Genomic DNA, 14,002 nt, shown 5'->3' on the forward strand with positions numbered 1-14,002 from the left:
ACAATCGACCGCCTAAAATAATCCGCCTGAAGCCCTGCGCGTAGATCCTCCCTTCTATCTTCTCCTGCAGTGCCATCCTCCCCGTCGCGTTCGTGCACTTGTTGCAACGCACGATCCTCCCGATACCCTTCGCACCTGCCTTCTTTCGGTAAGCACTTTGCCATATTCTCCTCGTCAAACTCATGTTGGAATCCCCCACACATTCGTCGTCCGTAGTAGGTCTATCCTTCAAGCCGTTTGTGCTGAATAATTGTCTCCGCTAGAACCATACGTATACCGTCAGCTGCTGTTGTCGGGCGGGCATCATAGCAGTGGCTGTCATTCGTCGCGCGCGCCCGAATGGCTTCTCCCCAAGATGTCTTGCCCCCTCCTCCTGCCGCCGTTGACTCTCAGCACTTTCAGCACTTTCCAACTAGCGAGGGACTACCCACGTTCAGTCCCCTCGTCCCTTCTTCACACAGTGTTGACCCCTCGCTTCCACCCAGCTCTGCTCCGCATGTCCGTTCACTCATTCCTTCGCTGTTCCAGTCCGAGGTCGACCATGCTCATGCTGTTCCAGTTGCCATGCAGTTATCTCTCACCTCCCTTCCCACATCTGGTGCTGATATGGCAGCCATGGATGTTGTTTCTGCTGTGACTGTTGACTCAGCCACTACACAAGGACTCGTTCCCAGTTACACCCAACAAAGTAATTCATTCAGCATGGATTATCGTGTCAATGGCCTTGAAGGTCTAGACACTCACCATCAGATTGCTTCTTCTCCTAGTGCGAACACAGTCTCGTCCAATCCATCACATGCCTCCTCCCCTGCTGCCAACGGTGTAACATCATCATATTCTGTCACGTCGTCTTTGGCCTCCGCTCTTGATTGTAATGTCTCCCGTAGTCGCTCTGGCTCATCTGCATCACCACCACACCTCTTGAGTTCTGCTTCCGATCTGACGTTTTCATCCGGAAGCAGTGTTCCTCCGACGTCGATCCACGACGCCGGTTTTCAATATCCTTTGACCGTTGATAATGCCCAATCGGTAAAGGAAAACTCACCCGAACAGCCTGGCAGCGCACATTTAATGGTTCTGGGAGACATGCTAAAGAAGTGAGTTCAGATCTTTCGTAGGTTTCATCATCATTTATGGTCCGAAACTTCATTAGTATTGCTCGTCAAGCCAACTCCGGTAGCCAAGCTTGCGATATGGGATCCACCACGCATGCACAACAGATCGTAGATGTCCTTAAGAAGAACGTTCTTCTGGTCGCGGACCTCGTGGCTGCCTTACAATTGGCAGATGGGCCCACATCCTCCTCTCATTCCTCCCCGCACTCGAATGCGTCCGCTCCTGGTGGCAATGGTGTATTACCTGCGCCTCCGCCTGCTGGGCAGCAGAACCATATAAATGGCCTTGCTTCTTATGCGTCATCTGCCAATCCTCTGGATCCTAGTGGAATGGCCGACGCGTCAGATTCGTCTCGCAAGCGGTGTGCGTCTGCCATAGATGGTGACAGAGCATTAAAGTCGATGAAGCTCGAGCCTCAGGATGATACTCCTCCATTACAAATGCCACCCGCATCAGCTATCCCACTTTCGGGATCTCTTCTGTCACAATCTGGATTTTCCTTCGCCTCTCCAATGTCATCGATACCAGGTGCACTGTCCTCTATGAATGACATTGCACCGATACCTTCATCTCTCCCTCTAGCCAGCTCTAGTTCGCGCCCACAAAGCTCTGCCGGTCTCACTCACCATCCCCTTGGTATTATGTCCGAGGCGCACCAATCCACACATTCCCTTCAATCTGCGCTCCATTATTCGGTTCTAGACCACGCGCATCCACCTTCAGACTTCACCTCACCTCCTGCTTCATCCGGCGGGTTAGCGACTACCCTTCCATCTGTCGGTTTCAATCCTTCGCTACCAAGTAATATGTGGGCGGAGGGGCCCGCCCCAGTCGTGCGCCATCATCAGCATTCACTCTCTGCTGGATCAGTACTACCGGGTATACCCGAATCGATTTCGGGACCATCGTCGTTACAGTATCCTCCGTCCATTTTCAATGCGCCCAGTATGGTGGCCCATCTCCAGCAGTCATCGACGCCGATCGCGGGCTCCTCGCCTGCGAATGTGCCACCGCTTCCCGCGGTGCGCTCTTCGCGCTCGTCTTCCTTCGCGCTCGGGCAGGGCGAGATTCATCCTCTAGTTAATTCGTATGATATGATATTGTCACGGACGTCAGGGATGCCTAGTCGTCCATCATCTCCAGAGTTTGAGGATGAGATGGACATGGGGCATGACTCTGACGAATATGATAGTGGACCGTCACCAGCAATGCACCAATCCTCGCCTGGAGCCGACACAATGGAATGTAGGACCGATGGGGAGGCGGGGTCGGCGGCAATGTCGCCGTCTGGCCAGCGAAGACTGAGCCGTGGATCGCCTTCTGCCGATGGAGGATCGACGTCCTCGGGGCACGGAAACGAGGTCCCACAGGAGTATCGAGCCGAGGTGGAGCGTATATTTTTCGAGTTCCTTAACAGTATTTGCTCCAATCGTAAGCGTTGCTCCATAGCCTCGTGATTGATTTTGACTGATCGGACCTTGTACCCTAGTCGACGCAAAAGATGCAAAAGGCGAACCGATACATCAGACATTGATGGCCAAAAAGATGCAGCGATTAGACGAGTCGCCAGACTTTCGGCCGTTCAAGTTCCGTATACAGGCATTCACCAATGCATTCTTAGAGGAGGTACGAGTTGATCTAATTGTATTCGGCACCGCGCGGATGATTGTTCGTACATCCGTAGCTTGCTCGGCAAGGTTACCCCGAAGAGAAGATACCCATGAAAAAGGCGAGTGTTGCTCCACTCGGTCGAGTCCGGTCTGCTGATATTTAATACCCGTAGATTCGCAATTTTCTTTGGAACCAGCCCTATATCTCCCGGTTCAACGAAGACGGGAAGAAGTCAAAATCAAAAGGCAATCACATCTGGCATGTTGATGCCAAAAAATCAGACGGCGGCTGGATGTTTCGCCCATTCCGCCGCAAACTGGCTGGAACACCCCCAGGAGTTGCTTATGTTGGACTTCGTTGGTCTTGGACACCTCGTATCTGGGATCCCCAAGCGTCGCGGTCGAATATGCCTGTGCAGTACAGTTCTCCATCGCTACCCCTTTGGTTGTCCTGGAAGGACGACATCATATCTGGAATACCGACTCCTGACGCTCAGAGCTGCGATGTTACAGTGGAAGCCAGGGTTGGTATTTCTCTATACACTCATGTATCTCTCTCTCATATTCGAGTCATCAGTTTATTCAAGATGGTAAAGAGGAGCTCCTCTCTCACACCGTGCATATAACGATAGCACCAATGGCTTCCGTGGATTCTACATTCACTCCCTCGCGACGGCCGTCATTGGTTGGTGATATCCATAATCCGCGACGGGTATTGAGTGACCCAATGGTGACACAAGCGCCACCACCTCGGTCAGTCTCGTTGAAATTTTACCTTCCTTAAACATTGACGTGCGTCCTAGCCTCCTACGCACGCAATCTGCTCTCGCCCCTACTGCGCCTGTGGCGGCGCCAGACTCCCAGGTGGTGCAGGTGCTTACTACTGCCGCTCAGAGAGTGGCCCAGGAGGCGCAGTCTCAAGTAGTGGCGTCTCCAAATGATGCCGGTCCCGGGCTACAAGCTTTGGCCAAACAGCAGCATGTTCTCACTGTGACTGCGCAGGCCTTCAACTCAAAGATGTCTAGAGAACATCCAGACGGCTCTGACACGCAGTCCAATGCTTTGACAGCAGCCGCCCAGCAAGTCGTGCTGCAAGCTGCGCGTCAGGTCGCTGCAGATCGTACAGTGGTAGCGTCGTCGGGTATATCTACGGTCTCATCGGTCCCGACACCAGTCACAGTCAAGGACGTATCTGTTGCTACTCAATCTGCGGTAGCGCAAGCCGTTGACATGGTTGGCCCCCTCTCTAGCGAGGTCGATGTCCTCATGACAGCGAGTTCATTACTTCAGCAACAGACCCGGACGCCTTTACCCCCGAGTTCTGTTATGGACTCGGCGCTCGCGGCTGCAGAACCCGTGCGACAAATCGCGGGAACACCTCCAACCCAGTATGTGACGCCCTCCATCATCTCTACCGTTCCGATTTTTTATACTTCGTCATGACTTCGCCCGGTTCTCTTGGGATTCGCTTGCTAGTACATTATTATGTCATAGACGTTCCTCTCTTTGATTTACGATACTTCTTTTCATTGGCACGTTGATATCTGGCATTGTGTATGAAGTAGTGGCTGCTCTCGTTGCTCTGGCATTGTACTTATTAAATGTGTATGTAAGCGATTCCAGTCATTTCGTTGATATTATCCAAAATCCCCCATTGCAAAGGACAACTCTGTTCACAAGGAAGACTCGCACATGGCACATACCAGTGCTTCAGAGTCATTATCAAAGGTACATGTACTACAGGATTTCAAAGTGGTCGCTTGACGCAGTTCATGGTCAGAAGTAGGTTCCGCAATATCATTGGTTGCCAGACCGCCGAGTAAAGTTCCTCCAAAACCTAGACCTTCACGTCTCTTCTTATTGCCATGGTCATCGTCCGAGTCAGAAAGTAAATTGATCTCTTCATGTTGCTCCCGAAGGTCCAACACGTCGTTGGATAATATTCCGATGGATGAGACAGACAGAGAACTACCATCCAGCTCCTGGCCTCGATAAAACAATTGTTGCGATATGACAGGAATGTTAAGTTCTTCCTGAATCTGTAGGCCGAATCAATTAACTGTAAGAATGTGGCTGTAGCGTGCGCGTACCAAGACCTTAATGTCTTTGACTGTCATCATCCTCGTGATTGTGATTCTTCGTCGTCTAATCGGATTCTTGCCTAACCTTATACGATTAGATTGTCGGAGTCCACCGGCTTTGCGTGATCCATAAGTCATTGCAATAGGTGGGTCCAAACGTTTCACCTGCTGGTTTGACTCCTCAGAATAGCTTTTTACCGTTGGTATTGGGTCGTTTGCACCGAGAACACGAACAATAACTTCGGCAACCTCATAATCCAATTTTCTGCCAACATATGAAAAATCTATTCAAGTGCGAGGATCATCACTCACCTCTTCTGACAACATTCATCGCACACAGCCACCTCAGATCGCATCTGGGTACCGTCATTTTCGACAGCTACTAAAGGACCAGCTGAATAGCTAATTGAGAATCTCAGCAGATATGTGGGGAGGCTTAAAGTGAAAGGTCCTACATTTTTTCGAGTATATCCCAATCAGCCCGCTCGATAATGGCGATTGAGGCCTCGATATCAAACGCCGTGTTCGGATCTATGCATAGTAGGCCATGCTCACAGATGAATTCAGAGTTATCGATAGCCTGAGGGCGAGATATTTCTCCTGGCCGCTGTAACCATTGCCTCCACGAGCGAACAAATTCAGCCGGAACTATAGCGCATGGGATATTTTTAAGCAGTGCAGTGTTTCCATGCAAAGTATCATCATGCATTCGCTTGAGTTTAGCCTGTTCGATGAATTTATCTAGCATATATAGGTCCAAGACTGAATTGCCCGCACCTTCTCCTCTTCTGCTTGTTTGCGCACTTCACGCTTATCTTCTTTGGAGATCTGTGCCAAAGCTTCACATACGGGACACAGCTCACAATCCGCTGACAAAGCCTGCCAACCGGGAAAGATTTCCTGCAGAAAGAGACAAGCCTTTCCGGGGCTCAGTATCATACAAATCAGAGAAGAAAAAATGCGCACTTCAGTTGAAATGCGTCGGCGAGCAGCTGCATTAGCTGAAAGTCCACCATGTTCGCATCGAACGTGGCGATTAAATTCTTGACTATCAGGTGAGGGATCATCTCGACACGCAACATGCATCTTGGGTTTCGCTAGCCTCCAATCTAGACCCAAGTGAGACACTGTAGGCAACCAAATGATTGCACTTTACCTTTAAGCCATTGCTTTGAGATCCAAAAGCCTGGCTCATTGTCATGAACCAGATATATCTCGTCGAAATGGGCGACTGATTGTGGATGCTCAATTTGATATAATCGCTCTGCAACACCACATGAATAAGGTCACTTCAGCGCGCACTGCGATGGACCATACCATGGAATGCTTCCTGAACACAGGCTGCACATACGTCCAAAGGGGTTAGCTTGGGAAGTAATTCAACTCCATCTTCTGATGATATGCGCTCGTAAGCTACCTGAAATTGTCTCAGGTGTTGCCGAACTCCGCCTCCACAATGCGCACCTTTGTGATGACCTTCATTTCGTTTGCTTTAGTCGGATCCAACCGTCCGTGTGCGCACACGATCGCCTGTGCAGGCTCAATGTCTCCTCATTTGCAATGTGACATGTTAGCTAGTGGCACTGGAGAGGACGGCATATCATTGTACCTTCCTTAGCTGCCATAGAATCGGCATCAATACTATTCGGACCTTGCGATCCTTCTGCAGGTAATACCGTTCGCCGTTTAGTCTCAGACAGATAGCGCAACATCCAAGATTCAAGCTCCCTTCGGGAAACTACCACAGATTCCTATAATGGGTGATAGTATGAGCAGAATAGGTATATCGGACATCGCAACAAACCATTTCCCGCGTTGCTACGCTCCATGTCCGATAAATACTCATAATCCTGGACCTTGTCCTGCTGAAGTTAAGATTTGCTTTGCTCTCCCTAAAGTGAAGGATAAGTAGATTGTAACCATTGCTATGACCCTGCTCACTTCTCAATATAAGCATTGCATGCTACCTCATGGCCGTCATTTAGAACTTTCACTGCCTGTCGTGCAGCAGCTGGTGGCTCTATTGCAGGCAAGTGGGTCCCCAGCTGATAATCTAACATGTCGTGGAGACAATCATTTTTTTGCTGGTGCTGCCAGAGCAAAGAACGTTCGTACTCACTTGAGTTGTCTGCGCGAGCATATACCAGCATATATGCATCTCTTGAAGAAATATATCTAGGACTGGAATCCTCAGTAACAGCATATGGACTCGTCAGATCAAAGAAATTGTACCCGAGTGCTGATGAGGGTGTCTTCTCATAATCTTTAGGAGATGGTCGCGATCTAGTAAAAATCAGTGGGACTGAACCGTGCAATGCTACTCAACGCACCCAATGATCTCGGTTTCACTATCACTGTCGTCCACCCTTCGTCGTTTCCTCGAGTTACTATGTTGTTTGACTGTGTTCTCTTTGCTGTAGATGAATTAGTGGATTCAATTTCTCCCATTCCTGAATGTCTATAACTGTACCTTTTATTCTTTTGTTCCGACGACATGCTGCCCCCAAGCTGTCCGAGAACATCAAAAGCTGAAGGGTCCAACTTTGTGACCGTCTCATCATTGTACTGGTACCATGCACCATTTCTTTGATAACATTCAGAATTTAAACACTTTCGGATGCAATAATTATCACCTCATATCGAAAACCTGAGCTTCATAATGACCATGATACGCACTAGCGCCCTTGTGAAGTAAGACACCACGCAGTTCGTAGAGATTCTTACGCTTTTCGTCAATATCTTCGCCGGCGCATCCGCGAGATTCAAGGGATCCAAGAAAACGATCCATATCAACGATAGTTGGGAATGACATGGTATGTTTGCTTTTCTTGCGCTCCATTGACGACAAGTCGTAGACAAACCGCAGCAAAGAGAAATGCAGCACTGGAGGTAAGTCACGCAATTCGGTGTACCTCTTAGCATCCTGAAGACTATCACATTGTGGGCAGAGGTACCTAAAACCGATAGCTATGATCTAGCCATTCCAGAACGATGGTGACGCAACTTACTTATTATCACCAGTCAATATTTCTGGCTCGAGTGCGGCAGAAATGCGATCTTCTAAGGTGGCGTGGTTCTGTGATCAGATATGTTGGAATTCAGCAAAAATAGATGGCCATTAGCTGAATGACCTTAATGTTGACTTCAATCTCTAAGAAATCAGCCAGTCTCTCAGAGCGGTGTTGGCAGCGCTCGCAAATAGTGCCATACACTTGCTTTCCTTGGAACTACTGTTTGTAAACATTAAGTGCAAACAGTCAGCGAGGAGTAATGATCACCTGGTCAGCAATCAATGTTTTCAGAGTTGGATCTTGCTGCTTGCGAAATTCAGCATCCAGATGAGCCATAAATAATTTCGAGAATCTTTAACCAGCTTTGAGTCATACTAGCAACACCAGAGCATAATTGGCGTACTCCTGCGCATCTTGTTGCTCCGAAGTTCTCAACTTAAGACTTTCCACAAGCCTGATGGGATTAAAGGAGCTTTGCGTGCACTCTTGCATCGCCGCAAATGTAACTTGCAATTGAAAGATAGGATGTGCCTATAATACAAATGCAGCGGATACTTTTGTTATATGGCATACAGACCAACCTCCTGTTTGAGACCCTGGGGGAGCTGACACTTATACACGCCGTTTCGGAACGCTAAATCTTGGAACCAAACCTACAGAAGTCAGTCAGAAAGGTTGATGTCTTGTCTTAGAGATAACTTGCTTGTAAGTATGCATTAGCATAGCATGTGGCCCCTAAGTTCTGTGGTGCGCCATCGCCATTCATTGAGTATTCGCGCAATGTTCACCTCACTGAAGACACACTTTGAGACCGATAGGGTGTCCAGGCTTTCTCGAACGGACAAGAGGGCTCTCGCCTAAATCTGACGCCTTCAGAAAAGCTTTTCGAGCCTTTTCTGCACGGACAGTCAGCTCGGATCTTAATTCTACTACGTTGTGCCCACCTTCGTCTTCCCACTTATCCTGACCCAGGTAGTTGAGACAGTATGGATTACTCCTACAGCCCTTACCGCTACATGTGGGTCGTTCATCGTCCGAGATAATAATCGCGTCATCCTCCAACTCGCCGGAAGCACGAAGTTCTGCGGTTGGTGCCTCAGTAGGCGCATGAAGCACATATTTGGTCGGACATAAGGAATGCATGTTGCGCTCGGAGAAACCACATGTTGCCATTAGATGGTCTTGAGAGATATCCGACGCACTGAGCACTTCGGTACCCACCCAGTCCCAAGCTGAAAGAGAACTGGTCCTTACAAGCTTGGTCCGTTTGAGCCTTTCACCCACATTTAAGCCGACCTGAGTAGGAGAACGGCGACGGGTCCGTTTGGGAGGCATTGCAAACACCAGAAGGAGACAGTACCGAGAGTGAGGGCCTCGTTGGCCGGACGGCGTCGCGGAAATGATCAGTGATGGGCTGGTGGCGACGCGACTGAGCGGATGTTACCGTACTGTGCTTGCCTCGATCACTTGCCTCAGCAAGCGGCACCTTTGCTTAGTCCTACAAGACCGACATGTCTCGTCCTGAACTCCAGGCACCCCCGGAAATTGCATGAATTAATTTTTTTCTTGAGCCTATCCTCGCCAGTCTAACATTCGCTTTGTACAGTATTATGGCGATGCAGAGGCCGGAAAATACACGAACAAGTTTGTCCAAAAGATTTAACACTATGGCATCACTATCTCATCTCGCCTTAGCTCTCGTATTCAGCGGATACAAGCCGACATGACTTATCGAGCTCTAGAGCTCCTAAATCTCCCTCCGGATCAACCCGCTTTACTCCTTGACATTGGATGCGGTTCAGGATTGTCCGGTGAAATCCTCGATGAACAGGGTCATTTGTGGGTCGGTGTGGATGTCGCTCCGAGTATGCTTGGTATGTATAGATGCCTATACCCCCAATTATCTCACAGATCGATTTGTATAGAGGTCGCGCTTGAACGCGAAGTTGAGGGCGATCTATTTTTGCAGGATATTGGCCAGGGCTTCGGCTTCCGTCCAGGAAGTTTCGATGGTGCTATCAGGTATGTTCGTGACCAACGTGTATACGCATATGACAAATGATTCTCGCAGCATCTCTGTAATTCAGTGGCTTCTCAACGCAGAGACGTCACATCCCACTTCTTCTCCGCCGCATCGCCTCACTCGCTTTTTTACCACATTACACGCATCATTGCGAAATCCTTCCCGCGCAGTGTTCCAATTTTATCCCACATCTGACGACCAAATACAATTGATTACCTCCATAGCTCAAAAAGCTGGATTCGGCGGTGGCATTGTCGTTGATTATCCTAACTCAAACAAGGCCAAGAAAGTCTTCTTATGTCTTTTCGTTGGTGGGGGAGGTGGAGCGCAGCAAATGCCCGAGGGCCTCGAGGCAGGTGAAGAAGATGGATCGCGAGTGAGATTTGAAACGGCGAGAGAAAGGCTGCGCCAAAGGGGAAAGGGCAAAAAGTTGAAGAGTATCAAGGATAAAGATTGGATTCTGAGGAAGAAAGAGGTGCGCAGAAGTACTCTTTTGCGAGCTCAACTCATTAAGTTCCGTTAGTTATACCGACGGAGAGGAAAAGAAGGCGTTCCTAGTGATTCAAAATATACTGGCAGAAGACGGAAAGCTGTATTTTGAGTGCCCCACTGTACCTTTTGTCCAAACGCCATTTGGATGCCTGCCTTGTGATGTTGATTCTGCCATCTATGAAATCAGATACAAACTGAACATTTTGGGATATGGTGGCAAGAAAAAGGGCTGACTTGCATTATTGAAGCCTGCCCTCTATTAATTGAGAGAAAAAATCCTACTTTGGCAGTCTTGCGATCAGCCGCGTGGGACGGGCACATTCCAATATTAATGGGTCGTATTGCCTCGGTGGGAAGACTAATCAGCTGCCATTTTTTCTCAATACTGTATAAATTGTCGACCAAGTTTTCAAGTTGTAGTCCCAAACGTACCACAGACTTACCGCCATCGCTGAATCAGACAGTGATTCATCACTTCGGTGCGTCAACTATGGTGACCATTGGTGCAACTTCAGGCAATGAGTTGGATCTAGAGCCCACTCAACATGCCAGCAGTAGGTACCTCTATTATCTAAGGCCGCCTCTGTCACCTCGGGCACTGTATTCAAAAGATTTAGTTGAAGGCTCGCTTTTTTCACGAATGATGCTATCCAGTGTACAGTTTGAGAAATTCAAAGTAGGTCTAACCGTATGCCTTCACTGTTCTGACAGGAAGTTCAATACAATGTCTGGCCAGCTGACCTGCACTCGTTCTGCTCAAACGTTTCTTGATTGCACGAAGACTCTCGCAATGCAGAGCGATGAAGGTATACAGAAATACGTAGATAATGTGAGTTGTATCGAGCACCATCTCACGTTCCATAATTACGAATTTTGATTGATATATTCCATGCGACGTAGGTAATTAGAAAGTGGACGCATGCCAATCGTTACGAAGGTCATTGGCCGATCTTGCTCTTTGCGAAGATTTACCTTTTGAGAAGAAGAAATGGTGTACTTGCGAAGGAGCGCATAGGGGGGCGCGCTCCAATGAAGGTAAGTGCATGGAATATACGGCGATGACTTAATATCTACATACCCTTTGGGTGATTGATAGAGAGGCCGCCCGCGAAAGAACTTCCCATACGAAAACAAACCAGTGAGATCGAACGTCATTAGAGCGAGCGTAGCACGGGTGTCATCCATCACATCCCGGTACATCGGACAGCCCCCAGAGGATTTGGCTACGAGGGTATGTCAGAATTACTTCCGTATTGTCCGAATTATATATTCAGGTGTTGAACGTTGAAAGCAAACTATCTTGCGGACCAAGCCCCCCAAAAAACTGCCCAGCGGATCCACTTCCATCACTGCTTCCAGTTCGCCCCATAAAATACGCTCGGGGCTGCGTTCTGGATCGAAATCCGGTCATATGGAATCCCTGCACACATTCCTATCATCTCTCGACCTTCCCGCAGAAGATTTGATGTTCAAATTCAGGGATGCTGGGATTACCGATGACCAGCGATTAATGCTCTTGGCCAGGCTTCCAGATCGCCATGGCTGGATGACAGATAACATTCCTCTCTCCCGCTTTGACCTCAAAATTGTCGATGACGGTCTCGCGAATCTCGTGCAAGGCAATAGATAGGCATAGTATTTGCCTCCTCGGTTCGTTCATTGTTAATTCACACATCGCAGGTTGTGAGCCAAATGATGAACCTTTTATTGAACACGGTGAAGGATAATTGTAAACGCATTACGTATTTTTGTAAGATATTTGTACGTTGCAGCCTGTAGCTTCGGCATTTCAACGGCAAGACTAGCAAGAGACTGAATCCGATGAATATATATGTTTACTTTCGCACCTGGTTTCACGAAGACAGCTTGTGCACCTTAACGATAAATTTATCTCAGAGCGCCCCAGATTGACTGGTAGATATCATGAGTTAGATTGGCGGATATAACGAACTGTGATGGAATGTATATTCGAGACACTACTGGAACAGATATCTGAAGACAAAATGATAGTGGTAGCAGTAGGACAGTACGGTACTGAGTTACAAGTCGTCGTCTTCTTCCGGGAGGGGGACAGCCTCAGCCTGAGCAAGAACAAAATATGATGTCATCATGTGCGCCTAGCGGAAACACTACCAGCCATACCTGAGCCAACTCCTTCTGGTACTGCTCCATAAGAGCCGCGTCAACCTGCACCTCAGCGGGTGCAAGAGCGGGCGCTGCGACAAACTCTAGTGAAGGGTTGCTGTATAGAACGTTATGGGTCGATGATTGCAACAGGAACCCGGAGTAAAACTCACCCAACAAGCTTCCTCGCAAGCCACAAGAAGGGTTTCTCAAAATTGTAGTTAGATTTCGCAGATATTTCAAAGTATTGGATGTTCTTCTTTCGGTGGAAGGTAACCTGACCGGTTTTGACCTTCCGCTCCTAGTCTCAATGTTAACAGAGAAATAAGGCGCCACACGTACAATCATGACCGTACCTTCACGTCAACTTTGTTACCGCAAAGCACAATCGGAATGTTCTCACAGACACGCTCGAGATCACGGTGCCAGTTGGGCACGTTCTTGTATGTGATCCGAGATGTAACGTCGAACATGATGATTCCGCATTGGCCCTGAATATAGTACCCGTCCCGAAGCCCACCAAACTTCTCTTGTCCAGCCGTATCCCAAACATTGAAGCAAATCGTGCCGAAGTTGGTAGAGAAGGAGAGGGGGTGCACCTCGACACCAAGTGTAGCTGAGTAATGTGTTCACGACAGGAAAAGATTGAAATTCTTGCTTGGAAACTCAGCACGATGGGCACACACCGATATATTTCTTCTCAAATTCACCCGTCAAGTGGCGCTGCATAAGAAAAGAAAATCAGTTGGTGATCACACTTGACAGAGCGAGATGCTGCTAACCTTGACAAAGGTGGTTTTGCCAGTTCCACCGTCACCGACTGAATGCCATCATACCATATCAACGGCCAGCATGGTTTGTGTAGGTTGTGTGCCACAAAACGCGCAGAGACGAGGCAACATACATGCATCGATCAGGAAAAATGAAGTAGGGACAACTGCGAGTCAGACAAAGCGAGCTGATTGCGGAATATAAGACGATCGCACCGAGGACGAGCTTGAAGGTCGGAATCGTTGACGGATCGGCCATTATGTACTTTTGTGAAGACAAATGGGAGGATGGTGAGGATGAGTGAAAGAAAGAGGCAGGTTTGTGGTCCTGAGCGAAAACGCGCTGAAAGAACTTGGCCGAAATTAGATAAGGAAAGCTTACGTAACACAAGTCTTTGCATCTCGATCTTTCAAGTCGCTCAACTGCTGTGGCTTCTCGATATTTGATAGTTTGTCCCTTTCGGTGCTTGGAGGAACAGCAGTTCAGGTCTGTGTGCATCAGGTTCAGCTTTTTAGAGCTTCTTGACACGGCATACTACCATCTGGTGTCCCATGTCCGTACCGACAATTGACAGTGACACAGCAAGAGGTTGGTACTTCGATTAGTAGTGCGAATACTATGTATGTGTCGATTGCAAATATCGGTTCGCATCGACAAACACAAAACACGGATGTATATAAATCAACGATGCAACGATGCCGATCCTGGTAGAATTGGATTGCCTCCATGGGAAATAAATCTTGGCCATACTCTTGACGGACATATAGTGCATCG

At 48.4% G+C, this 14,002-nt stretch overlaps 4 protein-coding genes across 4 annotated transcripts; 2 read left to right on the forward strand and 2 right to left on the reverse strand.

The window, feature by feature from the left end:
* Positions 1–339: 339 nt before the first annotated feature.
* FIBRA_04165 (uncharacterized protein) lies at positions 340–4,169 on the forward strand (the record flags this gene model as incomplete). The annotated part of the gene is made up of 7 exons (XM_012325981.1): positions 340–1,097; positions 1,154–2,547; positions 2,606–2,742; positions 2,801–2,869; positions 2,900–3,250; positions 3,304–3,479; positions 3,530–4,169. 7 exons carry the CDS (start codon positions 340–342, stop codon positions 4,167–4,169), a joined length of 3,525 nt encoding a protein of 1,174 aa, XP_012181371.1.
* Positions 4,170–4,399: 230 nt separating this feature from the next.
* Positions 4,400–9,153, reverse strand: FIBRA_04166 (uncharacterized protein; the record flags this gene model as incomplete). Its single annotated transcript, XM_012325982.1, has 23 exons — positions 4,400–4,765; positions 4,817–5,072; positions 5,120–5,209; positions 5,263–5,531; positions 5,585–5,725; positions 5,774–5,916; positions 5,964–6,071; positions 6,125–6,224; positions 6,272–6,357; positions 6,417–6,558; positions 6,612–6,699; positions 6,749–6,860; positions 6,927–7,090; positions 7,138–7,221; positions 7,278–7,391; positions 7,441–7,761; positions 7,816–7,883; positions 7,939–8,034; positions 8,086–8,170; positions 8,222–8,349; positions 8,400–8,471; positions 8,623–8,714; positions 8,763–9,153. 23 exons carry the CDS (start codon positions 9,151–9,153, stop codon positions 4,400–4,402), a joined length of 3,516 nt encoding a protein of 1,171 aa, XP_012181372.1.
* Positions 9,154–9,541: 388 nt separating this feature from the next.
* Positions 9,542–11,963, forward strand: FIBRA_04167 (uncharacterized protein; the record flags this gene model as incomplete). The annotated part of the gene is made up of 6 exons (XM_012325983.1): positions 9,542–9,692; positions 9,744–9,840; positions 9,890–10,316; positions 11,234–11,368; positions 11,430–11,564; positions 11,625–11,963. 6 exons carry the CDS (start codon positions 9,542–9,544, stop codon positions 11,961–11,963), a joined length of 1,284 nt encoding a protein of 427 aa, XP_012181373.1.
* A 409-nt stretch (positions 11,964–12,372) lies between these two features.
* FIBRA_04168 (uncharacterized protein) lies at positions 12,373–13,486 on the reverse strand (the record flags this gene model as incomplete). Its single annotated transcript, XM_012325984.1, has 8 exons — positions 12,373–12,414; positions 12,476–12,575; positions 12,631–12,758; positions 12,814–13,073; positions 13,144–13,180; positions 13,240–13,277; positions 13,362–13,394; positions 13,444–13,486. The coding sequence occupies 8 exons, from the start codon at positions 13,484–13,486 to the stop codon at positions 12,373–12,375; spliced, it is 681 nt and encodes a 226-aa protein (XP_012181374.1).
* Between the last annotated feature and the right edge of the window lie 516 nt (positions 13,487–14,002).

This window comes from Fibroporia radiculosa (assembly GCF_000313525.1).
Source record: "Fibroporia radiculosa TFFH 294 genomic supercontigs, scaffold2693, whole genome shotgun sequence".
Classification (NCBI taxonomy): domain Eukaryota; kingdom Fungi; phylum Basidiomycota; class Agaricomycetes; order Polyporales; family Fibroporiaceae; genus Fibroporia; species Fibroporia radiculosa.